General features: G+C 46.1%; 1 protein-coding gene across 1 annotated transcript in view; it reads left to right on the top strand.

The window, feature by feature from the left end:
- Window positions 1-26,494, top strand: part of LOC110526396 (uncharacterized) — a 183,659-nt gene that overhangs the window by 113,656 nt on the left and 43,509 nt on the right. The window contains 9 exon segments of the mRNA XM_090239453.1: window positions 12,695-12,775; window positions 13,861-13,944; window positions 16,350-16,496; window positions 19,379-19,462; window positions 20,362-20,506; window positions 20,968-21,107; window positions 21,551-21,598; window positions 21,778-21,860; window positions 25,731-26,040. Of these exon segments, the coding sequence (XP_090095579.1) occupies window positions 12,695-12,775; window positions 13,861-13,944; window positions 16,350-16,496; window positions 19,379-19,462; window positions 20,362-20,506; window positions 20,968-21,107; window positions 21,551-21,598; window positions 21,778-21,860; window positions 25,731-26,040 (1,122 nt within the window).

The following is a 26,494-nucleotide window of genomic DNA, read 5'->3' as shown; positions in this document are numbered from 1 at the left end:
CTAGGCCTTCTTGCCTAGGCCTTCTTGGCTAGGTCTTCATGCCTAGGCCTTCTTGGCTAGGCCTTCTTGGCTAGGCCTTCTTGGCTAGGTCTTCATGCCTAGGCCTTCTTGCCTAGGCCTTCTTGGCTAGGCCTTCATGCCTAGGCCTTCTTGGCTAGGCCTTCTTGGCTAGGCCTTCTTGGCCAGGCCTTCTTGGCTAGGCCTTCTTGGCTAGGCCTTCATGCCTAGGCCTTCTTGGCTAGGCCTTCTTGGCTAGGCCTTCTTGGCTAGGCCTTCTTGGCTTACTTTTTATATCAAGAAGATATTCTGCTAATTGTAACAATACAGTTATTGTCTTGTACTGATATAATACAATACAATAGTGTAGGTGTGAGTTTAACAATACAGAAACTATTGATGTTAATTGGTTTATTTTTTTGAAACCTCTGGGCCAGGCCACCATTGTGAACGAGAACATGTTATTGACTTTTTCTTATTAAAGAATGACAAAAAAAAATTCACCTCAAACTATGCCTCTTCCAAGGAATGGACATAAAATGGATGCCTTCCAGGTCCAGTCTTGAAAGGTGTCGCACATTCCATTTCCCCTTGACAACATTTATTTTATCCTGCCACGCCAGAGGTGCAAGAGATGAAGCTAAGCAGAGATGAGTGCTTTGTACCTATCAGTACTACATGTTTTATTTATGCTTATATGTTTTAAAACTCTTAACCACTAATCGAGCAGATTTTTAATTGCAATCCAAGGAGAGTCGTGATAGTTTCAGCTGGAGATAACCTGCTGCTGTGCTTCTGAAAAGATGGCTGTTTTTAGAGGATCCAATCTACACCAACAATAGCAAGGCACTCTTTGTGTGTGTGTGTGTGAGCGTACATGGCTCTGTGTGTGTGTGCATGTATGTGTGTCCTCGTAGCTGCGTCTGTTTTGGTGTGTGGGTGGTGAGTGATAACACAGTTTACAACTAGATGCAGGGAGCATTCTGTGAACAAACAGAATGATTCGATTCTGGGAAAACACATGTATTAGTGAGTGTTCACTTCAGCTTGCTGAGGACGTGGGTGGTGGAGCTGCAGAGGACACAATCACATGTTGTTGACCATGATTTCATTGTGTTCTTGTTGTTGGTTTCTTATATTTTTAAATAACTTTTACATTTTTAAGTAGTAGTCTCAAATCCTCCTAACAGTGGGCTCTCGTAGTGAAGGCCTACTTGACTTACGCTTCTGGCACACCCTCTGGCCTTGCGCGCACGCACACACACACACACACACACACACATTCATAGTGGAGATGAGGATGAGGGGAAAGAAATAAGCTGCAGCACTGCATAAGACAGGTGTCAGCGTGTCCTCTTCGCCGGCCATAAAAGTTAATTAAAGAAAAGGAATTTTTATTATGCTGTGCTGCTTGCTGGAGCACGGCTGCTGCTTAATAATAGCCTCTCCTGGAGCTGCTGTCAAGAGGAGCAGCAAAGCAGAATAATGGCACTGTGTGTGTGTGTGAGTGTGAGTGTGATTGTGTGTGTTCATCTGTTCATGTGCCAGAGGGATTCATTCTGTGTTGGTCGGAATGTTTTGTTACATTACAGTGATGATATTCTATTATATATTCTATATTCTATTCTATTGTACATAGTCCTTCTATTCCTACAAAGACCACTCAATATTTCATTGTTTTATTTGTGAGGAGGTTGAGCCACACCTAATGACATCTGAGAACATAGATTTCTGAGGACTTGGATTTCCGAGGACTTGGATTTCACCTACCTTAGTCTTGTGATTCCACCATGGCTCGATAAAGACCTGACTCTCTAGAAAGTCGAGTCCCCATGTGGCAAGAGAATACCTCAGAATACTGCAGTGCACTGGATGTCTACATAGCCTGACTCTATATGGAATATATCAGGGTTTATATAGTAGTCCTTATTTGTAGTCCCTTCCTGCCACTGCTTTAATGGTATTTGTTTTGCTCTGCTCTGAGAGTATTTTGGGAATCTCAGTGGGGAGTTTGGGTTTTAGGAGGATTGGGTGATTTGGATCAATGTGGCTAATTTTTCTTCTTGCATACAGCGATGCCCTCTTTTTTTGGCACATTTGAAAGAGAAACGTGGGCATATCAAACGCTCTCAAACAAACGCACGCACCTAAGAATGCACTCACTCACACACACACAAACAAGAAATCAAACGCATGCACACTAACAAACACACTCTGTACATTAGGATATGCAGTACCTAGCAACTTCCAGCTTTAGCATTATATCCATACAATATAATACATTAAGGAAATACTGTTTAAGAGCCTACATGCAGCACAGTATAAAGTGGTGGATTTGATCTCTAGGTTTATGTCTAATTTCAGCTTTAATTACTAGAACGACTCAGCAGTAAATTAAGTGGCGGAGGATGAGTTGAGAAAGGGAGGGAGGGGGCGGAGGACAAGGGAAAGGGAGGGGGGAGGATAGACGGGGGAGTGGGAGGGGAGCAGTGCGGTTGTAAAGGATGCATTAAGCAATTAAAGTTAGGGCGCAAAAGAATGAAGTGATGCAATGAGTTTTGCAGTAATTGCCTTCGCTATGACTGGTGATCACAGGGGAGCAGGGCAGAGGGGGGGGGGGGGGGGGGGGGGGCGGCAACAATATTCTGTACATCAGTATCTTCTCCTGAAAGTCCTTCATACTCACTCACAATCAAGGGCATACTTTACACATGTGATACACACACGTATGCATTGCATATATACAGTGGGGCAAAAAAGTATTTAGTCAGCCACCAATTGTGCAAGTTCTCCCACTTAAAAAGATGAGAGATGCCTGTAATTTTCATCATAGGTACACTTCAACTATGACAGACAAAATTAGAAAATTAATCTAATGAATTTATTTGCAAATTATGGTGGAAAATAAGTATTTGGTCAATAACAAAAGTTTATCTCAATACTTTGTTATATACCCTTTGTTGGCAATGACAGAGGTCAAACGTTTTCTGTAAGTCTTCCACCATAATTTGCAAATAAGTTCATTAAAAATCCTACAATGTGATTTTCTGGATTTTTTTTCTCATTTTGTCTGTCATAGTTGAAGTGTACCTATGATGAAAATTACAGGCCTCTCTCATCTTTTCAAGTGGGATAACTTGCACAATTGGTGGCTGACTAAATACTTGTTTTGCCCCACTGTATAAACACCCACACACACATTCTAAATTGCACAGGTCCAAAGCAGAAGGATAAAAATAGTATGCTTGGCTTTACATTTGCGTTGATTAATTCATATGTGCAATCATTCTCTCTATCTCTGTCTCTGTCTCTGTCTCTTTCACCACCACAGAAACGTATAGACACCACCATCTGCACACATATGCGTGTATAATTATGCATGCATCAATATTTGATAAAGAACACATGAGTTAGCACCCTGCAGTATTTGTGATCTTGAATGGTGGGATTATGTTAACAGTGCTCACACAAGCTCATCTATGATTTATCTGGTGCCAGAGCCCAAGCCAGCACTTTTTCACACTTTAAAGCATTTGTCTCGCCTGTCTGTGGGAGATAAGACAGTGGATATACTTGGGATGGGACGGAGGACAGGAAAGCAGGGGGAGAGAGAGCGAGGACTGGACAGAGACAGTGCCGATGGAAGGAGAGGTGTAACCTTTTGTTTGTAACTGGGGTGAGTGTGGGGTGTGTGCCGAGCCCTCCTTCCTCCTCTCTTTCTCTATCTCTCTCTCCATCTCTCTCCTCTGCGTTTTAGAGGGACGTCTGGCTCCCGCTAGCCGCTCCCTGCAGGCCCTGATTAATGCTAATTTATGCAGCCTCCTCTTGCACAAAGCAGGGCTGGGAGGGGCCCTCTCCCCTGATTACCAGCAGAAAGAGAGGGAGGAGGTGGGGGAGGGGGTGACGTGGACAGACACCTCATTTCATTTAATACTTTGGAGCATGCGGTGGCGGGGTGCGCCAGAGAAGGAGGGAGATAATCAAGAGCCCTGGCCCTTATAAATGTGCGCTGAGATGACACAGAAGAGATTGGATTTGGAAACGAGGAGCAAAGAAGAGCAAAGCCGAGCGAAACACGATTGATTGATTCCATTCAAGTGATCACACCCGCTGATAAGGAATGAGTTATTTTTCTTTTTTTAAGTAGGAAAGAAAACCTGATGAGTTTTTTCAAATTTAATACAGTGATTGCGAATTAAGTGTTTTCATAGCTCGGCCTATCCCTTGTTCAGTGATTTTTTACAGTCACACACTAAATATGCATCATGAATTGCTGTTTCATATAGCAGAATCTGCTTTTAAAAAAACTACAAACAGCAGCAATATGGTTGCCAACACATCCAAACATTCCAAACTCAATTCCATAAATAAAAAACTGCTTCTGTAGGTATTTTAGGCCCAGACTTCACAGAGATAGATAATATCTATGTCTCCCAGCGGCTCCAGTTCAGTAATGCAGCTCTGTGAAGTAAAGTGATACCTAGAAACCCCCCTGGTTCCCTGAAGACCTGCTCTGGCCATCCCTGAGCTGGTGCTGGTGCACCTCACGAGGCTCTGCTCTCTCTCTCTTTCTGCTGAAGGTTGAAATGCCGTCCACGCTGTGACGAATGGCAGGAAATCGGGAGGCGGCCATGACTGGCAGATTATGAGATCCCTCTGTCTACATGACTTAGCCTCTTAATCGTTAAACATGATTAAAGCAAACAAACGCAGCATTATTAGATTAGTCAGAAGGACATGGAGTCTTTGGCACTGATTATCTATTCCTTTTTAATGAAATGCTGCTCGGAATTAACATTGCTTTGGCTAATTTGATTTAGCACTGCCCCGAGAAATGCCAGACAGCTCTGATTCAACTGCAGACTGTTTGAGATCCTTGTCAGGAGCTTAAGACCAAACAGCGATGCAAGATCAACGTTTCCAGCATTTTAGAAAGTTCAAGAGGCTGATTGAGTTACAGGCGCTGTATTCTAAATGACAGAAGGCTTCGGATGAGCTAGTCAGAGATAGTAGAGAGAGAGAGAAACTAGACAAAGGGTAGAGGAAGTAGATATGGGGGACAGGAAGTAGAGATGGGATATACAGTTGAAGTCGGAAGTTTACACACACTTAGGTTGGGGTCATTAAAACTTGTTTTTCAACCAGTCCACAAATGTCTTGTTAACAAACTAGAGTTTTGGGAAGTTGGTTAGGACATCTACTTTGTGCATGACACAAGTAATTTTTCCAACAATTGTTTACAGACAGATTATTTCACTTATAATTCACCATATCACAATTCCAGTGGGTTAAACAGGTTGGAAAATTCCAGAAAATTATGTCATGGCTTTAGAATCTTCTGATAGGCTAATTGACATCATTTGAGTCAATTGGAGGTGTACCTGTGGATGTATTTCAAGGCCTGCCTTCAAACTCTGTGCCTCTTTGCTTGACATCATGGGAAAATCCAAAGAAATCAGCCAATAATTGTTTTTGTAAACCTCCACAAGTCTGGTTCATCCTTGGGAGCAATTTCCAAACACCAGAAGGTACCACGTTCATCTGTACAAACAATAGTACGCAAGTATAAACACCATGGGACCACGCAGCCGTCATACCGCTCAGGAAGGAGACGTGTTCTGTCTCATAGAGATGAACGTACTTTGGTGCGAAAAGTGCAAATCAATCCCAGAACAACAGCAAAGGACCTTGTGAAGATGCTGGAGGAAACGGGTACAAAGGTATCTATATCCACAGTAAAATGAGTCCTATATCGACACAACCTGAAAGGCCGCTTAGCATAGAAGAAGCCACTGCTCCAAAACTGCCATAGAAAAGCTAGACTACGGTTTGCAACTGCACATGGGGACAAAGATCTTACTTTTTGGAGAAATGTCCTCTGGTCTGACAAAATAGATGCCATCACGAGGCGGAAAATTATGTTGATATATTGAAGCAACACCTCAAGACATCAGTCAGGAAGTTCAAGCTTGGTAGCAAATGGGTCTTCCAAATAGACAATGACTCCAAGCATACTTCCAAAGTTGTGGCAATGGTATTGGTATGGTATTGGAGTGGCCATCACAAAGCCCTGACCTCAATCCTATAGTTAATTTGTGGGCAGAACTGAAAAGGCGTGTGCGAGCAAGGAGGCCTACAAACCTGACTCAGTTACACCAGCTCTGTCAGGAGAAATGGGCCAACATTCACCCAACTTATTGTGGGAAACTAGTGGAAGGCTACCCAAAACATTTGACCCAAGTTAAACAATTTAAAGGCAATGGTACCAAATACTAATTGAGTGTATGTAAACTTCTGACCCACTGGGAATGTGATGAAAGAAATAAAAGCTGAAATAAATAATTCTCTCCACTATTATTCTGACATTTCACATTCTTAAAATAAAGTGGTGACAGGGACAGGGACAGGGACTTTTTACTAGGATTAAATGTCAGGAATTGTGAAAAACTGAGTTTAAATGTATTTGGCTAAGCTGTATGTTAACTTCCAACTTCAACTGTAGAACCTAGAGATGGGGTGGAGAAAGTAGAGATGGGATAGAGAAACTAGAGATGGAGTGGAGACATTAGAGATAGGATAGAGAAAGTAGAGATGGGATAGAGAAACTAGAGATGGGGTGGAGGAAATAAAGATGGGATAGAGAAACTAGAGATGGGATAGAGAAACTAGAGATGGGATAGAGAAACTAGAGATGGAGTGGAGAAAGTAGAGATGGGATAGAGAAACTAGAGATGGGGTGGATAAAGTAGAGATGGGATATAGAAAGTAGAGATGGGGTGGAGAAAGTAGAGATGGGGTGGAGAAGCTAGAGATGGGGTGGAGAAACTAGAGATGGGGTGGAGAAACTAGAGATAGGGTGGAGAAAGTAGAGATAGGATAGAGAAAGTAGAGATAGGATAGAGAAAGTAGAGATAGGATAGAGAAACTAGAGATGGAGTGGAAGAAGTAGAGATTGGATAGAGAAAGTAGAGATAGGGTGGAGAAAGTAGAGATGGGGTAGAGAAACTAGAGATGGGGTGGAGACATTTAAGATAGGATAGAGAAAGTAGAGATGGGATAGATAAACTAGAGATGGGGTGGAGAAAGTAGAGATGGGATATAGAAAGTAGAGATGGGGTGGAGAAACTAGAGATGGGGTGGAGAAAGTAGAGATAGGGTGGAGAAAGTAGAGATAGGATAGAGAAAGTAGAGATAGGATGGAGAAACTAGAGATGGAGTGGAAGAAGTAGAGCTTGGATAGAGAAAGTAGAGATGGGGTGGAGAAAGTAGAGATGGGGTAGAGAAACTAGAGATGGGGTGGAGACATTTAAGATAGGATAGAGAAAGTAGAGATGGGATAGAGAAACTAGAGATGGGGTGGAGAAAGTAGAGATGGGATATAGAAAGTAGAGATGGGGTGGAGAAACTAGAGATGGGCTGGAGAAAGTAGATATGGGATATAGAAAGTAGAGATGGGGTGGAGAAGCTAGAGATGGGGTGGAGAAACTAGGGATGGGGTGGAGAAACTAGAGATAGGGTGGAGAAAGTAGAGATAGGATAAAGAAACTAGAGATGGGGTGGAAGAAGTAGAGATTGGATAGAGAAAGTAGAGATAGGGTGGAGAAAGTAGAGATGGGGTGGAGAAACTAGAGATGGGGTGGAGAAACTAGAGATGAGGTGCAGAAACTAGAGATGGGGTGGAGAAACTAGAGCTGGGGTGGAGGAAGTACAGATGGGGTGGAGGAAGTAGAGATTGGATAGAGAACCTAGAGATGTGGTGGAGGAAGTAGAGAAGGGATAGAGAAACTAGAGATGGGATAGAGAAACTAGAGATGTGGTGGAGACATTAAAGATAGAATAGAGAAAGATGGGATAGAGAAACTAGAGATGGAGTGGAGAAACTAGAGATGGGATAGAGAAAGTAGAGATGGGGTGGAGGAAGTAGAGATGGGATAGAGAAAGTAGAGATAGGGTGGAGAAAGTAGAGATGGGGTGGAGAAACTAGAGATGGGGTGGAGAAACTAGAGATGGGGTGGAGGAAGTACAGATGGGGTGGAGGAAGTAGAGATGGGGTGGAGAAACTAGAGATGGGGTGGAGAAACTAGAGATGAGGTGCAGAAACTAGAGATGGGGTGGAGAAACTAGAGCTGGGGTGGAGGAAGTACAGATGGGGTGGAGGAAGTAGAGATTGGATAGAGAACCTAGAGATGTGGTGGAGGAAGTAGAGAAGGGATAGAGAAACTAGAGATGGGATAGAGAAACTAGAGATGTGGTGGAGACATTAAAGATAGAATAGAGAAAGATGGGATAGAGAAACTAGAGATGGAGTGGAGAAACTAGAGATGGGATAGAGAAACTAGAGATGGGGTGGAGGAAGTACAGATGGGGTGGAGGAAGTAGAGATGGGATAGAGAAAGTAGAGATGGGGTGGAGAAAGTAGAGATATGGTGGAGGAAGTAGAGATGGGATAGAGAAACTAGAGATTGGGTGGAGGAAGTAGAGATGGGACAGATTTAGTTTAAATGAGAGTTAGTAAACATGAGTAGTGTACCTGTAGCAGGAAGGATAAGAAACTGAAACAGCAGGTAATCAGCTCAGCAAATCCAATGTATGTAATTTGGATGTGTGTGTCTGTTTATGTTGTTGTGTATTTGCGTGTGTGTGCATAATGCTCATCTGTAGTCCAGCAGAAGAGGAGCTCTGAGGTCCTGCTGGTGTGTAATTGGCAGCGGGTGCTGCATTGTTGTTCAGGATAATCCTGTCAGCATAATCCTCCTTTGTGGGGTTCATTAATTGCACTTAACATTGCATTCAATTTAGCTGATTCAGGGCCTGCCTTTGAGCCAGCCTCAGCCCCTCTCCCACATAAAGCCTCTGTTACTTCAAAGGTTAAAGGGACTGGCCTAAGCGTGTTTTCAGATGTTTTATTTAAATTTACAGTGCTTTTTATCTGTGAGTTTTACAGCAGTATGGCCACATTGTTTCTGTGGTAAAATGAATTGAACAGGCAGGCAGCCTCTCGGTCGGAGCAGCTGCTGCAGACATTTGTGTTTGAGGGATGTAGTGTTTTAATGGCCTGGGTATACACACACGTGGCAGATCATTTTCTATTCCACTCCATTCACAATAGAGGAAGTAAAAACACTTTTTTACAGAAACCCATTCCCGGCTCTTGCATTCTATTTGGATAAAGCGTGTTTCTACTTGGGTTCCTGCTCCTCCAGTATTCCTCTGTATTGTGGAGAGAGAACCACTCAGGCAGCCGAGTCTAGCCCAGCGTGGGATAGAAACACTGTTCTCTCACGCAGCCCTGCCTCTGAATCACCCTCCTGCACACTACAGCCTTTTTTATTTTCCTGAATGAAACTTTAAGAAATCCATTTATGGCGGCCTTCGCAGCCTTGGCTGTCAGACACACGGCCGCTTAAAACCAGAGGTCAGCCCCAGACTTGTTTAATAGCTACTCAGAGCACCTAAGCGAGTGTGTGTCTGCCCCGACTCGCAATAAATACTCACTGGATGGGTCCAGGTTTACCTTTCCCCACCGGGCCCTTTAAAGGGACACCTCTTACTTTCTGGCCCATCTTCTTCCTCCCCTCTCCCTCCCCAGTGAGCCTCTACCCAAGTCGGATGGAATAGTTGAGGTGGTGGACTGGGAAGCTGTTGCACATGTTTGGGTAATATGAAGTCTTGGGGAAAGGGAAGACTGTTGGTTTATATTGGTCAGTATTTGGTTGTATGTCCTTCCTGTATGGAGGAGCATCAGCAACTCTCCTCTCTGTGGACATGACAGCTGCTGGAGACCCATGAATACATTTATAAATGTACGATTGTCCTGCATGTATTACTGCCCAAGTGGAGAATGATGAGCAGTACTGTGGACTCCTCACCCAGGCCACCCCCAGAAAGGCAGGGAGAATAAGAAGGAGGGAGACTGGGAGAGATCGAGAGAAAGATTGAGAAGGAGTGAGGGTAGTGAGAGAGACAGATAGAGGGAGAGAAGGGGAGAGGCGGAGAGGGGTCGTCAGAGAGTGACGCAGAGGAATGAGATGTATAGAGACAGAGAGAGGGGTAGACGGAGAGGACAGTGGGGGAGACAGAGAGGAGTGCAGTGAGACAGACAGAGAGGACTGAGATAGATATAGACAGAGGCGGGGGGGGGGGGGGGGGGGGGGGGGGGGGGGTAAAGAGCTCTCCCCTCCACCTGTGAGCTGAGGCAGTAAAGGGCCTCTCTCAGGCAGAGCAGCCCCATCACTCTCTGCCAGACGAGGGGCTTGTTCTGTGTAGAGTGCCACCAGGGACCGCTGGGCTGCGGCTATAAACTTAATGAAGTTTGACTGAACTCATCAGCTTCTGAGAGCTAGAATCTCAGAGACTAGGAAACCAGATGCGGGGGGGGGGGCTGAAATTTTTGTTGGAAGAGGCTCACTAAGAGGTCATTACTGTAGTACAGGAAGTGTCTATGGATGCGGGAGGTGGACAGGGGCGGCACATCTGCTTTGCCCCCCACAACCCACGCCTGACCCTGATGGCACACACACCTGGGGTGGCAGGTAAACTAGTGTTTAAGAGAGGGTTGGGCCAGTAACCGAAAGGTCACTGGTTTGAATCCCCAAGCCGGCTAGGTGATCTGTCTATGTGCCCTTGAGCTAGGCACTTAACCCTTAACCCCCCCGTAAAACAACACATTTCAGTGCACCTATCTGGTGTATGTGACAATAAAACATATATATATATTTTTTACACACTTGCGATCCAGCTCGGCCCAGATGAGACAGAGATGCTGTTGTTGTCTCTTGCAGGAGAACCTGAAAAATACATTTTAACTAGCCTATGGCTTTTTGTCAATTACATTTCCTCATCTCCTACATCCTCTCTCCTCCATCCTCTCTCGCCTCTTTTTGACAAAGGTCAAAGGTAATCGAGGAGAGTCAGTGAGGAAAGTGAACGTGGATTGAAATGCGTTTGTGTGAAATGAGATGGTTCTTCTCCACTCATGCGTCAATAGGCAAATGACGTTGACAGGGGTGGATAAATGTGTAAAGTGATCAAAACAAATTGAGTTAGTTGTGCAATACATTTTATAAATAAAACAATAAGTAGCATATTGTTTTTAAAGCTGATTCAAAGGAAGGTGGTGTGGCAGATTACAAAACTCTTCCGCGGTTGGATACACGAGTATCCTCTGATAAAAGGTGGCTATCGAGGAGTCACACAGACATCCATGAGATTATTGATATGAGTATTCGTCTGGTTTGTTCCTGTGTGTCTGTTTCTCATCTATGCTTTAATTCAGCTCTTTGAGGCATATCCGTCTCTCTCTTTTTTCTTCTCTTTACCCCGTCTCTGCCTGGTGGCAGGAGGGAACTTGCCATGCATTTCACGTCCAACTCAGAGTGTGTTGCTATGGTGGTTGCTAGGGATTTAGCCTAGAGTGACGTGAAAAGCCTGAATATTAAAGGTGTCCTTCTGATGCAGTGCTGTTTGAAGCTGTGAGGAATGAGCAATCACTTCTGAGAGACTATTTTGTCTCTCTCTTTGGAATATCAGGATTGATTTTCAAACAAACACCAAAGGGTGGACTGGATAAAAGCACTTTGCCACAGGAAGAAAAAGAGAAACAACACACTGACTACCTTTTCAGTATGATTGGTTGTTCATTAATTCCCTCATTTCCACATGTCTATGCATCTCTAACATCATGCTGCTCATACTAAACAGTGTGTACCATCTCATCTGTGTGAAAGCAGCCAGTTGTGTATAAATGACCAAGGACAGCAGATTCTCCACGTACTTGTAAAATAGCAGAGGTCCTAATGTGCTTTCCTCACATCTAATGCACTGAGTCTCTGAAGGCGACGGCCCGTGATTGTGTGCTAGCTGAGAGAATGTCCTTGGTAGTTGGAGGTTAGGATATAATTGAGGATGTAGAAGTGGAGGCTGAGAACCGGGTGGGGTGGTAGGGGTGCATTGTAAAGGGTTAAAGGGTTAAAGGCTCTCAGCATTAGTTAACTGGGCTCCACACTGTAGACGCTAATGTGGTGGCAAACGTCTCCGGCATGGAGAGCAGATCAGGTGTCTCCATCACGATCCCCGCCAGCTTTCATGAATTCAACTTAACCTTTGTCTTCACAATGAAGGAATGCTCACAAAATACATGTTTCCCGGTTGCTCATGGTCTGACTGGAGGGTGGGTTTTCCAGCACCAGGCAGTACTCTCTGTCTCTGTTTAACTGTCGTCTTTCTCAGCCATCAACTGGCTGTCCAAACCACTCTGTCTGTCTGTCTGTCTGTCTGTCTGTCTGTCTGTCTGTCTCTCTGTCTTTCTGTCTCTCTGTCTGTCTGTCTGTCTGTCTGTCTGTCTGTCATGTACTACTGAGTGTCTGTCAGTCCTGATATGGTAGGACTGGTGTTGTGCCGTATTGCTTAATAATGAGGGGTGTGGAATATGGCCAATATACCACGGCTAAGGGCTGTTCTTAGGCACAACGCAACGCGGAGTGCCTGGATACAGCCCTTAGCCGTGGTATATTGACCATATACCACAAAATCCAGAGGTGCCTTATTGCTATTATAAACTGGTTACCAATGTATTTAGAGCAGTACAAATAATTTGTCGTCATACCTGTGGTATACGGTCTGATATACCATGACTTTCAGCATTCAGGGATTGAACAACCCAAGTCACAACAACCATATTCTGTTTATTATTTTCCAGGGGAGTACTACTGACCCGACAGGATCCAGTCCAGTCCCACATCTTACAGAACAGAGGGGCAGAGAACTGCTGAAGACTGAGGTAGTCACACCCATCAAGTCAATAGCTACTGTCATGTAGCAATAATCACCCATTTTTTATTTCCCAGTGTCCCCCAAACACGACCAAAATGCAATGTACACAATGAAGTAATCTAGTCTTTCCATTGTACTGATGTTGTCAAATAATTTGTTGATCGGAAACCAGACCCTTAACTATTGATGAATTACTAGTAATGTTATTGTGGTGCGTGCCATGGTGTCTCTGGGATTGTGTGTGTGTATTGAGTATGTGTCTCTGGGATTGTGTGTGTGTTTGAGTATGTGTCTCTGGGATTGTGTGTGTGTTTGAGTATGTGTCTCTAGGATTGTGTGTGTGTTTTGAGTATGTGTCTCTGGGATTGTGTGTGTGTTTGAGTATGTGTCTCTGGGATTGTGTGTGTGTTTGAGTATGTGTCTCTGGGATTGTGTGTGTGTTTGAGTATGTGTCTCTGGGATTGTGTGTGTGTTTGAGTATGTGTCTCTGGGATTGTGTGTGTGTTTTGAGTATGTGTCTCTGGGATTGTGTGTGTGTTTTGAGTATGTGTCTCTGGGATTGTGTGTGTGTTTGAGTATGTGTCTCTGGGATTGTGTGTGTTTGAGTATGTGTCTCTGTGATTTTGTGTGTGTAGCTGTGTGTGACTGCATGGGGTCCAGGCTTATTTAGCAGGCAAATCAATAGCAGGCTAAATGGTAATGACCAGTCCCCAACTCAGAGCTCAAGGCCTGGGGAGAGAAGGACCTGCCCTACCCTGTCCGTCGCCCTCCACCTTCCTCAATCCCACCCTCCCCTCCCAGTCTGCAGCCACAGCAGCCGTCACACAACCTCAGGCAGCCTAGTTAGCCCTGGATAAAAAGAGCTAGAACCTGCGATCAATAGTGTTAGTCTTGTCTGTCTAATTGCTCATTGGTTGACATTGGCGCCAGGCTATATGTAAGTGCATGTTCTGTAGTGATCGTCTGGCATTTGCCTCTCTGTCCCACCTCACGCCTAGTGTTGGGTTCACACTCTGCCCCTCTCTCCTCTCCTCTCTGTTCACCCACGTTCGGCATGGGAAAACCTGACCCGTTGGGCTGGCTGCACCCCAGTTATCATGTCGGGACGCAACCATCCAGAGGCTCCGGTGAGATGTGCTGCTCTCCCACCAGGCCCGCGACTCCCAGTCTGCTCAGGTAAATATCCAGCTAGGATTAATGACCAGCACCAAGATTAGCCAGTCATTTGCAGCGCCAGCTATTCCAATCAGCGGCAGGAAATCAGATGGGCTCGTTTTGGCATTCTGAACAGTTTATTATGTGATCCTACGCAGACGTATATGGCCAGAAAGCCGGCTGTGGAGAGGGCACTATTGATTGGGCTCATTGTGAATTACGTGAATAGATAAATGCGTGAGAGTGCATATATATAACGGTATTACTCATTCAGGTCTAAATGGAAAATATTAAAGATTTCTGCTTGAATAAATATGAAATATGTCTCTATCAGCACCGTCTAACTAGGGCATCCGCAGCGTTGGTTATTTGACATGATAATTAGGAAAGCGTGTTTCTCTTTCCCTCTGATGTGATGATAGTGCTCCTCTGTCTGGGATTTAAATGTGCTATTGATCAGTGTGAGGCTCGGGAGCTCAAATCAAAACGGTGCTACAGCCCCGCGCACTTGCATACATTCCTACCTTTTGTTTTTACTTCTTGTTAAAACAGATATTTAAACTTCACCCCCCCCAAAAAATATACTGTTATCTGTTATCCGCTTAACATACGAAGCGCATTTGCCTTCCTACTCTCGGTTTTTCTCCAGTTGTAGTGTGCTAATGTCATGATTTAAATGAAGTATTGATCAGTTTAGGAGGGGAGAATAGAGAGAGGGAGCGATTGTGAGGGAAAGAAAGCAAGAGCAGGGTTATCGGCGTGGATCGCACACAGAAAGAGAGAGCTAAAGGGATGAGCCAGGTTTTCGGTGGGATTCCGTGGAAACGATTCCTATATCAGTGCTACTTTCTAATTGAGGAATAAGCAGCAGTCACCTCATCAGGCTTTCCAAGAGGGAGATGGTGGAGGCAGCCATGATGCTTTTCAACAGAGAAAGAAGGGGAGAAACGCCCGCGAGGGTCCTGTTCTGGGTGGATTTGTGGATTATCTCTCAGCCTGTTTGCAGATGTTTGATTAATGGGTCGTCCTGGGACTCGTCTGGGACTCCATCTTGTCTGTTTTCCTTTCCTCCTCCTCCTCTCGCTGCTGCTGCTGTTGTGATGAGCTACCACCATCACATACACAGAAACAAGACTATGTCTCTGTCTCTGACCAACTGGACCAGTACCTGCATGGGTCTTTCCTTTCCCTCCTCTCTCTTGTTCTATCCCACTCTACCTACTCTTCCTCCTCCCTCCCTCCCTCCCTCCCTCCATCCCTCCCTCCCTCCCTCCCTCCCTTCTCCCTCTCTCTCTCTCATATGATTTAGCAGGTGACTGTGTTGTGTTAATTAAAGATAGTTTATTAGAGTTAGTGCTGTGTTGGCGTGCCGGGCCAGCCCACTGGCCAGGCTTCTGCAGGTGTCAGACCGGGATCAGTGGGATCCCTCACTGGTCCAGAAGTTTGTTTGGTTACATGTTGATGGTAAAAACACCAGACACAAAAAAAAGGTGAAAAAAGGGTTATTCGGCTGTCCCCATAGGAAAAGCCATTTTTCAGGTAGAACCCTCTGTGGAAAATATTATTTATGGAACCAAAAAGGGTTCTATCTGGAACCAAAAAGGGTTCTTCAAAGGGTTCTCCTATGGGGACAGCCGAAAAAACATATTAGGTGGTAGATAGAAAACAAGGTGCTAAGACTGTATGGTTTCTCAGGAATCCTGTCCTGTGATTATTACAATGATTTAAAATGTTGTTTTTAGTTGTTCTGCTGTTCTAAGTTGTTTTACATTCTATGATCAATTCTACTGTTGCTCGTATTATAATGATTATTTCCTTTTTCTTTGTTTAATGACACTTCAGCAGTTGGTTGTCATTGCATTAACTGCATAGGAGTAACATTGTAGTATTTAAACACACATGTAGTCTGTTATCGTGTGTGTTGACACTCACTGACGCAAACCTCCGCTTCTACGGGATTATACCGTTGAAATTGAAAAGGTATTTGATTAGTTAAGATCAGACTAGATTAGTTCCATGGTGATTATTCCACACTTTATTGACCCATCATTGATCCGTTGTTATTGTTCAGAATAAGAACTGGACAATCTCTCACCATCAGTACTCGTTTTGGGTTTGAACAATGCATAAATGGCAGCCATTTCAATACGGCAGGGTGTATTCGTCAGATTTTTTGCGCTTATTTAATTCATCCAGACGCTTTCTTACTCCGAGGCAAGCGAATCTCAGGGCTGGTGTTGGGAGAGCAGTCCTGGGACTCAGGGTGTCTGGACTTGGGCAGCTGGTGGGTCTGATCTGGGATCCATGATGTAGCCCTGTCTCAGATAGACAAGCAGGCAGGCAGAGCCAAGACGAAAGGAGAGGCTCTTTGTACTGGATTGATTTTCTCCTCCTCTGCCGCCCTGCCTTCTTTTGTGGTTCGATAGCTGGATGTCCATGGGCAGAGGATCTCTCAGCTGCAGACGGAGCTACAGGAGAGCCAACTGGAGCTCCAGAGGGGACACAGCCGAAGAGAGCAGCAGCAGAGGGACCTGCAGACCCAGACACAGCAGGCAGAGGAGCTCCACACTCAGGTAGAGAACTCACCGCCAGTCTCAGGCTTCTCAGGCCTCCTCTCCCTGTTAGCTCTTGTTCAGCCTGGATGCTTTGTGTCTACAGTTCTTTGAACGTGTGTGTTCGGTGTCTGTTCACTAGTGCACGGTCTAGAACCAACCAATTTACCCCCAGGAATCTAATCCAAATGTGCTTGAAAAATGTAGACTAACTCATCATACAGGTTGTGTCCACTTTTGTGTCTTTATCATTTAAATGTGGTTTGTATAGAAAGCATCATAAGCACATGTTACCGAATGTAAAGTAGCCTGGTATTCATATTGATGAATTGTATTTAGCTAAACTGTGAAAGTGCGTCATCTTATAGAGGAGCTTATCCGTTGACCATAAAATAACTCATCCTTTAGAAACTTGAAGATTTCTCACTTTCTAGCAAAACTATATAGTCAGGGTACGTAGGCCTAGGTTAAATCTGCACAATGATCCAATAGCAGCATAATGGGCGATAATCCTCCATGTTGATGGAGGCACAACATCCTGTCTTATGGACCAAAGTGCCATAGCGGGACAGCCCTGTATTGGTTCCATTAGTACAGTTATGCTTTCTGATGCTGGGTCGTGGCTTGGGAACATGTGCTGAGCAGCTGGCCCTGTCTGTGTCTGTGTCTGCCTCTGGCCCAGTCCACCTCTCTCCTGTCTAACTGGCAGAGGCCAGGAAACATGATTCAGGGCAGGATGACTATGTTGTTTACTACAGAAAACTGGGGGGACAGACAGACATGTTGAAAAATAGACACCCATAAATATACAGTAGTTTATACAGTAGTTAGATACTTTTTTTAGCCCTTTTTCTCCCCAATTTTGTGATATCCAATTGGTAGTTACAGTCTTGTCCCATCGCTGCAACTCCCGTACGGACTCGGGAGAGGCGAAGGTCAAGAGCCGTGCGTCCTCCGAAACACAACAGAGCCAAGCCGCACTGCTTCTCCTGGATAAAACTGCAAACCAATCAGATTCAGAGCTAATGCTGTCTGTCAGCGCCTGTGTCACCTGTCGCTAGGTATCTAGGCAGACTCTCTGCCTTGAGCTGGAGGGATCCACAGCAGCTATCTGCTCTACATGCCTGATAAAAGATCTCATTCTCACTTGTCACTCTATCAATGACTGCACCATTCCCTGAGCTCTCTGCCTTTATCTCCCCCTTCTATCTATATAGAATTAAAGGAACGAGTCAGTTTCTTTTCCTTCATAGCATAATTATATTGTGTAGCCTCCTGTAACTGTACAGTCATTGCTAGATCTGATGGTTACATCAGAAATGTCCAATTAATGGATGCTGTGTATTAAGATCCAAGTGCTCTGGACACCAATTGGGCATAATGCTAAAGTTACCACCAGCCTATTTCCTCCATGTGCTATCAGTGTCCATTAATGATGAACTAATCAACTGTCTTGTCCTATCCTGTCCTAACTCCCTATGTGTTTCATTCCAGCCCCTCCATAGTCATTATCACCGCTGTGTCACCCACCTTTAATTTAAAGGCCATTTTCTACTCTCTATAATGACGTGTCTCTGTCCTTTTTCCTTAGATTGAGTAGATTTGAATGTGGTGACTCTGGTCCCTGTCTAAATTAGTCATACAAGCTTCTGCCTAACCTGAAAGAAGTTCACTCATAGGCGGCGCTCGAGTTCAGTTTGGGGAAACACATTTTGACCATAAAAATGCAAACAGATCAATAAAAATGACGTTGTCTGATCCATATAATAGGCCTATGAGAAGGGGAGACGCCAATACAAAATGACGTCCATCCAAACTGGGGGAGGGAATAACAAACTTTCAGGTGGCACCGAGCCAGCAATGATAAAGAGTGAATATGCACACTCACCACGGGGATATGGTCGATGCTCTCCGCTGGTGCCAATGAGATAGGCTACTGTTCGCTCAATGACAATATAAGGGCACAGGGCGAGGCCCAGATGCAGACACGGGAGGCAGATGGTTTGAGTCTATGATATTTATTAGTATCCAAGTGGCAGGCAAGAGAATGGAGTCCAGGAGGTACAGAGTGGCTCGAGGTCAGAGCACGCAATATGGTCAGGCAGGCGGGTCAAGGCAGGCAAGGGTCAAAACCGGGAGGACTGGCAAAAACAGAGAAACGGAACAAGCAGGCCCGCAGAGTAACGCGCTGGTTGACTTGACAAAACCACACGGACTGCACAGACAGACAGAAAACACAGGTATAAATACCCAGGGGATAATGGGGAAGATGGGTGACACCTGGAGGAGGTGGAGACAAGCACAAGGACAGGTGAAACAGATCAGGGTGTGACAGACAATTTAGATAACTAAAAGACAGATTAGAGTATTTTCATTGTCTTCTCTTTACAGCAATATCCATTTGCTTTCCAAACTATGTTTTCCCGCAATTGTATTTTGAAATATTGCGATATGCCTGGCTGGGCTTCTCTACTTTTCAATGACAGTCTCAACTCAACAGTCATCTATTTGGAATTGAACGCGCGTTGCCCAAATTGCGGGCACTTCCGACTGTATGAAATGCGATTTAAAGAATCGAATGATCCCCTGTGGTCAAATTGCGCTTTCTGGTGTAGTAGCCTATTTATTTCTGTGTAGACAGGAGTAGGCTAATTAGGCTATATAATGACACTAACAATTTACTTTCGCCACGTATGATTTCACTCTTGCAGTTTCTACAGAAGCTTGGGTAACAGCTGTGTTACTGTAAGAAATAATGAAATGCTGTATTGAATAGAAATTGAATAGTGTGGATATATATTTACCGTATTCCAGTGTTTGTTCAGAGAAAAGTAGACCTCGTTTACGCTGCAGTACTGTAGTATTCCTCCCTCTCTGACATCATGTCTCTTTTGTCTCCCTAGCTGGCTGAGGTCAAAGGGCGTCTTGTGCAGGTGGAGGGAGAAAATGAGGCGCTCATGGGATATAAGCGGGAGCAGAGAGCCGAGGTCAGACTGGGTGCCTGTCGTGGTTCACAGTGACTGGAGTCCACCACTAACACAATACTCCAGCGGAAACACTTTCATAACCCAAAGTCCATCACCAGCAACAATACACGCTGATTCACACCCGGATTCATATTGTCCGCCGGAACAGAAATCTCTCCATAAACTATGTCCATCTCTGTTGACAATGGAGACCTTGATGCTCACATTCACATTACTGTATACTCTGGAGTCTCTGCCTGTTATAATGTCTCTGTAAGAGACATTATTACCATTGAGAGTCTGCTCATATCCATGCCTACATAATGTGAGTGTGCACATGTGTGTGTGTGTGTGTGTGTGTGTGTGTGAGTGTGTGTGTGTGTGTGTGTGTGTGTGTGTGTGTGTGTACATGCGATTGTGTCTTTCCATGGTCTCTTCCTCTCAGAGACCCACTCCTTCTCCATTAACCTGGGCAGACAGACAGACAGAGATTCCCACTCGGGAAACTGTGCTCTCCCCTGGGACTAGGGGAATATGGATGAGTTAAACATAGACATGGCTCAGGGGCTGGGTGGATTTGGGCTCTGTTAGTGCTGGGAATGAGGATGTATAATGAGAGGGAAATGAGAGCCACTCTTACCTGATTGCCATGGATTTCCCTCCAGTATTAGTGAGGAGTCACAATGAGAAGGGCCAGCCTACTGTCCCACTGGGAGAAGATGGAGCTGTGACCCAATGTTGCAATAACCTTACAGTAATGTGTGTGTGTGTGTGTGTGTGTGTGTGTGTGTGTGTGTGTGTGTGTGTGTGTGTGTGTGTGTGTGTGTGTGTGTGTGTGTGTGTGTGTGTGTGTGTGTGTGTGTCTGTGTGTGTGTGTGTGTGTGTGTGTGTGTGTGTGTGTGTGTGTGTGGACCCTGCAGGTGGAAAGACTGGCAGCAGTGGTGTGTTCTCTGCAGAGCTCTGCCAGGGTCAGAGAGGACACAGTGTGCGCAGGCCGAGCAGAGGTGTGTGGACCTGGAGTGGGAGCTGACAGAGACCCCTCCCCAGAGACCAAGGGAAGCCTGGGTGAGACCACCATGCTATGAATCACCATCAACCCAGCTGTACAGATAGAAACATACAGACACACGGGCACTACCACTCTATAAGATAATGTCATGTTGACCTGACTGTTATGCTCAGTGAGCCTACTTCAGTTCTAGTCTTACCATCTCACCCACAGTAAGATACTTGATGTCAGTGCTTATTGGGTATACTGGATTACTCCTAGAGTACATGCCATTGTAAAGGCAGCTACGCTCATGTTGAAGAAGCTGGAATTGTGTTTGCCGTGGCTCAGAACCTTGTTCAAAAGCCTCCCGCTGATCCAGCTTCTCCATGTGAGGTGGTGGAAGTCCGGCACATTTCCTCTAGTGCTCAGCATACGGCCAGAGCCTTTATCTGAACACAATTAGTCATTTTCCCAGGCCTCTGCACTCTGCAGGCTCTTCCACTGTAATTTCTCTGCATGTCCCTGTAACCTTTAGTAGTGGGGTTTGAGTCCACTGTGAGCCCCAGCTCCTCTGCCCAGGCATCCATTACAGCTCTCCAGGACAGCAGCATTAATCCACCTGATGCCATGCCAGCCGTGCTCCTCACATGGAAATTAAGCTGCCTCACTGCTGCTGTATTACTATTCACAGGAGGCTATGGAAGTCTGTCTGTATGTCTGTCTGTCTGTCTGTCTGTCTGTCTGCCTGCCTGCCTGCCTGTGTTATTTGTCTGCTTTCTCTCCATGTCACCTTTGTTGATTTTGTCTCTCTTGTCTCCGTCTCTGTGCTCTCTGCTTTAATGACGCATATATCCTATCTTCAGTCACTGCTTAATCCCAGCAGTGCTGGCCCAGGAACAGATTACTGCTCCCAGACATGAGAGAAGTAAAGAGCAGGGAGGGAGAGAAAGAGAGTTAGAGACGCCTCAATGAGACGATCCACAGGGAGACAGAGGGGTCCAGCACATGTATGTGGAAGTGTAAATGCCCACAACCCTGTCCCAGACAGAAAATTATTTTTAAAACTCCATCCACTGCTTTTGTTCATCCTCATTTGCTATGATGGACTCTGTGTACAGCCAGAGAACCATGTCCAGGTTCACACCAACAGTCCCTCAGAGTATGCAGTGGGTTTCAGAATGGACTTTTTCCATGTTAGGATGAATCACTTTAATCAATGCCCTCTCTATCAATGTCTATCTCACCTCTAGCTCCTTTATGAGCTCAAACTGCATGTTTTTGACCTCCTCTCTTTTCCTCCCTCTCCCCCTCTCTCTCTTCCTCCCTCTCCCCCCTCTCTCTCCAGGCTGAGGAGCAGACCCAGAAGTTCCAGGCCACGGTGTCCAGTCTGAAGAGCCAGCATGGCTGTGTTAGTCAGCAGGTACGCAGGTATGTGACCGCCCCAATCCTAACCCTTTCCCCCTTGATTCCTCACCCCCTACCCATACCCCATACCCCATCCCTACCACACCCTGCTGTTACAATCCCTAATCCCTACCACATGCTGCTGTTACCATCCCTATCACACCCTGCTGTTAACATACCTAATCACTACCACATGCTGCTGTTACCATCCCTATCACACCCTGCTGTTAAAATACCTAATCCCTACCACATGCTGCTGTTACCATCCCTATCACACCCTGCTGTTAACATACCTAATCCCTACCACATGCTGCTGTTACCATCCCTATCACACCCTGCTGTTAAAATACCTAATCCCTACCACATGCTGCTGTTACCATCCCTATCACACCCTGCTGTTAAAATACCTAATCCCTACCACATGCTGCTGTTACCATCCCTATCACACCCTGCTGTTAAAATACCTAATCCCTACCACATGCTGCTGTTACCATCCCTATCACACCCTGCTGTTACCATCCCTATCACACCCTGCTGTTAAAATACCTAATCACTACCACATGCTGCTGTTACCATCCCTATCACACCCTGCTGTTACCATCCCTATCACACCCTGCTGTTAAAATACCTAATCCCTACCACATGCTGCTGTTACCATCCCTATCACACCCTGCTGTTACCATCCCTATCACACCCTACTGTTAAAATACCTAATCACTACCACATGCTGCTGTTACCATCCCTATCACACCCTGCTGTTAAAATACCTAATCCCTACCACATGCTGCTGTTACCATCCCTATCACACCCTGCTGTTAAAATACCTAATCCCTACCACATGCTGCTGTTACCATCCATATCACACCCTGCTGTTAAAATACCTAATCCCTACCACATGCTGCTGTTACCATCCATATCACACCCTGCTGTTACCATCCCTACCACATGCTGCTGTTACCATCCATATCACACCCTGCTGTTAAAATACCTAATCCCTACCACATGCTGCTGTTACCATCCATATCACACCCTGCTGTTAAAATACCTAATCCCTACCACATGCTGCTGTTACCATCCCTATCACACCCTGCTGTTAAAATACCTAATCACTACCACATGCTGCTGTTACCATCCCTATCACACCCTGCTGTTAAAATACCTAATCACTACCACATGCTGCTGTTACCATCCCTACCACATGCTGCTGTTACCATCCCTATCACACCCTGCTGTTAAAATACCTAATCCCTACCACATGCTGCTGTTACCATCCATATCACACCCTGCTGTTAACATACCTAATCCCTACCACATGCTGCTGTTACCATCCCTATCACACCCTGCTGTTAAAATACCTAATCCCTACCACATGCTGCTGTTACCATCCCTATCACACCCTGCTGTTAACATACCTAATCCCTACCACATGCTGCTGTTACCATCCCTATCACACCCTGCTGTTAAAATACCTAATCCCTACCACATGCTGCTGTTACCATCCCTATCACACCCTGCTGTTAACATACCTAATCACTACCACATGCTGCTGTTACCATCCCTATCACACCCTGCTGTTAAAATACCTAATCCCTACCACATGCTGCTGTTACCATCCCTATCACACCCTGCTGTTAAAATACCTAATCCCTACCACATGCTGCTGTTACCATCCCTATCACACCCTGCTGTTACCATCCCTATCACACCCTGCTGTTAAAATACCTAATCCCTACCACATGCTGCTGTTACCATCCCTATCACACCCTGCTGTTACCATCCCTATCACACCCTGCTGTTAAAATACCTAATCACTACCACACGCTGCTGTTAAAATCCCTACCACACCCTTCTGTTAAAATACCTAATCACTACCACATGCTGCTGTTACCATCCCTACCACACCCTACTGTTACCATCCCTACCACACCCTGCTGTTACCATCCCTACCTCACCATGCTGTTACCATCCATAACTCACCCTGTTGTTACATCCCTACCACACCCTGCGGTTACCATCCCTACCACACCCTGCTGTTACCATCCCTACCTCACCCTGTTGTTACCAGCCCTACCTCACCCGGTTGTTACCATCCCTACCACACCCTGCTGTTACCATCCCTACCTCACCCTGTTGTTACCAGCCCTACCTCACCCTATTGTTACCAGCCCTACCTCACCAGGCTGTTACCATCCCTACCACACCCTGCTGTTAAAATACCTAATCCCTACCACACCCTGCTGTTACCATCCCTACCACACCCTGCTGTTACCTCCCTATCACACCCTGATGTTACCATCCCTATCACACCCTGCTGTTACCATCCCTACCACACCCTGCTGTTACCATCCCTACCACACCCTACTGTTACCATCCCTGTCACACCCTGCTGTTACCATCCCTACCACACCCTGTTGTTACCTGCCCTAATCCCTACCACACCCTGCTGATACCAACCCTACCTCATCTCGCTGTTACCAGCCCTACTACACGCTGCTGTTACCAGCCCTACCACACCCTGCTGTTACCATCCCTACCACACCCTGCGGTTACCATCCCTACCTCACCATGCTGTTACCATCCCTACCTCACCCTGCTGTTACCATCCCTACCACACCCTGCTGTTACCATCCCTACCACACCCTGCTGTTACCATCCCTACCACACCCTGCTGTTACCATCCCTACCACACCCTGCTGTTACCATCCCTACCACACCCTACTGTTAAAATACCTAATCCCTACCACACCCTACTGTTACCATCCCTACCACACCCTGCTGTTACCATCCCTACCACACCCTGCTGTTACCATCCCTACCACACCCTGCTGTTACCATCCCTTCCACACCCTGCTGTTACCATCCCTACCACACCCTGCTGTTACCATCCCTTCCACACCCTGCTGTTACCATCCCTACCACACCCTGCTGTTACCATCCCTTCCACACCCTGCTGTTACCATCCCTACCACACCCTGCTGTTACCATCCCTACCACACCCTGCTGTTACCATCCCTACCACACCCTGCTGTTACCATCCCTACCACACCCTGCTGTTACCATCCCTACCACACCCTGCTGTTACCATCCCTTCCACACCCTGCTGTTACCATCCCTACCACACCCTGCTGTTACCATCCCTTCCACACCCTGCTGTTACCATCCCTTCCACACAGTGCTGTTACCATCCCTACCACACCCTGCTGTTACCATCCCTACCACACCCTGCTGTTACCATCCCTACCACACCCTGCTGTTACCATCCCTTCCACACCCTGCTGTTACCATCCCTACCACACCCTGCTGTTACCATCCCTTCCACACCCTGCTGTTACCATCCCTACCACACCCTGCTGTTACCATCCCTACCACACCCTGCTGTTACCATCCCTACCACACCCTGCTGTTACCATCCCTACCACACCCTGCTGTTACCATCCCTACCACACCCTTTGTGTTGCCTTTTTCCGTTCTCACTGTTTCTCAACAAATAAGTCATTTATTGAGGATTTTTGTCTTATGAAACATGTCTTTTCTTATATAACATTAATACCTTGTGAAACATGTCTTTGTTTGATCTCTCTCTCACACTATGTGTTGTCTATCACACACACACATCCCCAGCTCAGCTTGTTTCAGACTCCATGCGGCTTGTTATGTATTTCACAGACTGTGAAACATGAAGGATCAGCTGCCATTTAGGACCTATCTGTCTGTCTGTCTCCCTCTCACACACACAGTGTGCACGCACCTACACACAACACACACACACTCTCTGTTGGCGCTGTCCAGGCCTGTGGAGATTACAGGAGCACGGGGTCTGAGTGAGTGAGCCCCTTCCTCAGCCCGGCTGCCCTGGGGGTTAATTAACACTCCAGCCCCATCCTGCTCCACCAGCCCCATCCTGCTCCACCAGCTCCATCCTGCCCCAGCAGCCCCATCCTGCTCCAGCAGCTCCATCCTGCCCCAGCAGCTCTATCCTGCCCCAGCAGCTCCATCCTTCCCCAGCAGTCCTATCCTGCCCAAGCAGCTCCATCCTGCCCCAGCAGCTCCATCCTTCCCCAGCAGCTCCATCCTGCCCCAGCAGCTCTATCCTGCCCCAGCAGCTCCATCCTGCCCCAGCAGCTCCATCCTGCCCCAGCAGCTCCATTCTGCCCCAGCAGCTCCATCCTGCCCCAGCAGCTCTATCCTGCTCCAGCAGCTCCAGGTGTAAATAATTGGGAGTTGTGCGAACCCAAATGGTCTCCTCTGTAACTGGCCTGGTTGCTGAACCTGCCTGCTGGCATCACGCGGGCCCCTCCCAGGTTAGATGACTGTTAGGGCCAGGCGGACAGCGAATGATTGCTAATAAAACATTTGATTGAGAGGAGAACAGAGTGAGAACCATAAACATCCTGGATTCTGCCCTTTCATTTTGCCATCTCCAGAGAATTGGTTTTGCTGTGCCGCAGAGCGACTCACACACAAGCAGTTAGTTGTCTTCCCTAGGACTGGAATTTAATTTAGTGCGTGTGCGTGTGTACGAGCTCATGTGCATGTGGGTACGGGTGTAATGCGGTGTGCGTATTTTATACTTTCCTATTTTATAGAAATGAGCCAGGGTTTTTCTAGGTTTGAAATCTCCCGTCCCTATAGGTGCAGCAGTGCTGCTACAGATAAGG

The sequence above is a fragment of the Oncorhynchus mykiss genome, chromosome 6 (genome assembly GCF_057628025.1).
Source record: "Oncorhynchus mykiss isolate SJ-2025 chromosome 6, ASM5762802v1, whole genome shotgun sequence".
Lineage (NCBI taxonomy): Eukaryota > Metazoa > Chordata > Actinopteri > Salmoniformes > Salmonidae > Oncorhynchus > Oncorhynchus mykiss.
The sequence above is the reverse complement of the archived record's forward strand: the minus strand, read 5'-3'. Positions and strand labels throughout refer to the sequence as shown.